Genomic DNA, 1,175 nt, shown 5'->3' with positions numbered 1-1,175 from the left:
CGGTTCGCTCGGGGTGTGCCGAAGTTCGTAAGGGAGTCAGAAAGAGATTCGAACGTCACTCCTGGGATTTCGGCACACCCCGAGCGAACCGAGACCACTCCAGCGCTGCCAAAATGACGAGCGACTCTGCACCAGCCGCGTCACAGCAGGGCGTCGGCCGCCTTGAAGTAGAATCTTCGGACGACCACAATGTTCGCCCGTTCTTGGCTGTTCAGCCGCAGATGCAATCTCAGACCAAGCAGCAGCGCCCTACCATAAATGTGACTGAGGAGAAGGCAGGCACTCCTGCTGGCAGAAAGCACGGTGACATGTCTGGGCCTACCGTTACTACGGCTACTCCTACTGTTGAAAAAGGAAAAGATGAGCAGAATGGGGCTGAGGCCGAGGCCGTCGTTCTCGAAGATCTCCCCGAGAATAATTCCAAGCGCCGAAAGAGGGATGGTGCTCAGCGACCCGCGAGCGAACTGGAGAAGCGTGGAGGAAAACAGGGCGCGGCAAAAGACCAGCAGGAGGCTTTCTTGTCTCGAGACAAGACGGCTGTGGCAGGCACGAGAGTGGGGTCCTCCATAAAACCTGAGATTTCTGGAGATGATAGAACTACGAAAACCTCTGAGGGGACTCAGGGCAAAAAAGAAATTGTACCAAACTCAGTCCCGCCAACGGACTCAGAGGTTGTCCAGATTTTGAAGTCAAAGGGTCTCGATGAGTTGATGAACGCGAAAACTTTTGACGATCTCCGGCGTATTCTGGGACCGTATATGAAAGTAACTCTGAAGGACGCTCTCGCATTCAAAGAGCTTTCAGAAAAGCTGAAGGAATCTGGCGTGCAGGAGGCAGAGATCCGAGGCATGATGGCCACTGAAGCCAAGCCTTGGAAGACCATCGCAGCGAGCATTGGACTGTCTGAGAAGTCAACTGAAACGCTTGAACGATGCTTGTCTCAGCTTGTTGCTAAATGAGGTTCATGCCCTTCAAACTTTATTTGGAATTGAACGGGGAGTCAGATTTTTTTCTCTCACAAGACATTACGGCTGGGAGATAGCAGGCAGATATTTGCCAGTTTGAAAGGTGCGGTGACACCAAGTACGTGCGAAGTGAAGAGTGGATCATTCACGGCTACTCAGTTCCTTTGTACTATTCTATTGCTTTGAGCCTTTGTTTGGTTAGAAGGTTGT

The 1,175-nt window shown here is 51.8% G+C and overlaps 1 protein-coding gene across 1 annotated transcript; it reads left to right on the top strand.

The window, feature by feature from the left end:
* Positions 1–40: 40 nt before the first annotated feature.
* CSUI_011460 (uncharacterized protein) lies at positions 41–959 on the top strand (the record flags this gene model as incomplete). Its single annotated transcript, XM_068071558.1, has 1 exon — positions 41–959. The coding sequence occupies exon 1, from the start codon at positions 114–116 to the stop codon at positions 957–959; it is 846 nt and encodes a 281-aa protein (XP_067916467.1). The 5' UTR covers positions 41–113.
* Positions 960–1,175: the final 216 nt, after the last annotated feature.

The sequence above is a fragment of the Cystoisospora suis genome, assembly GCF_002600585.1.
Source record: "Cystoisospora suis strain Wien I chromosome Unknown contig_11958, whole genome shotgun sequence".
Classification (NCBI taxonomy): domain Eukaryota; phylum Apicomplexa; class Conoidasida; order Eucoccidiorida; family Sarcocystidae; genus Cystoisospora; species Cystoisospora suis.
The sequence above is the reverse complement of the archived record's forward strand: the minus strand, read 5'-3'. Positions and strand labels throughout refer to the sequence as shown.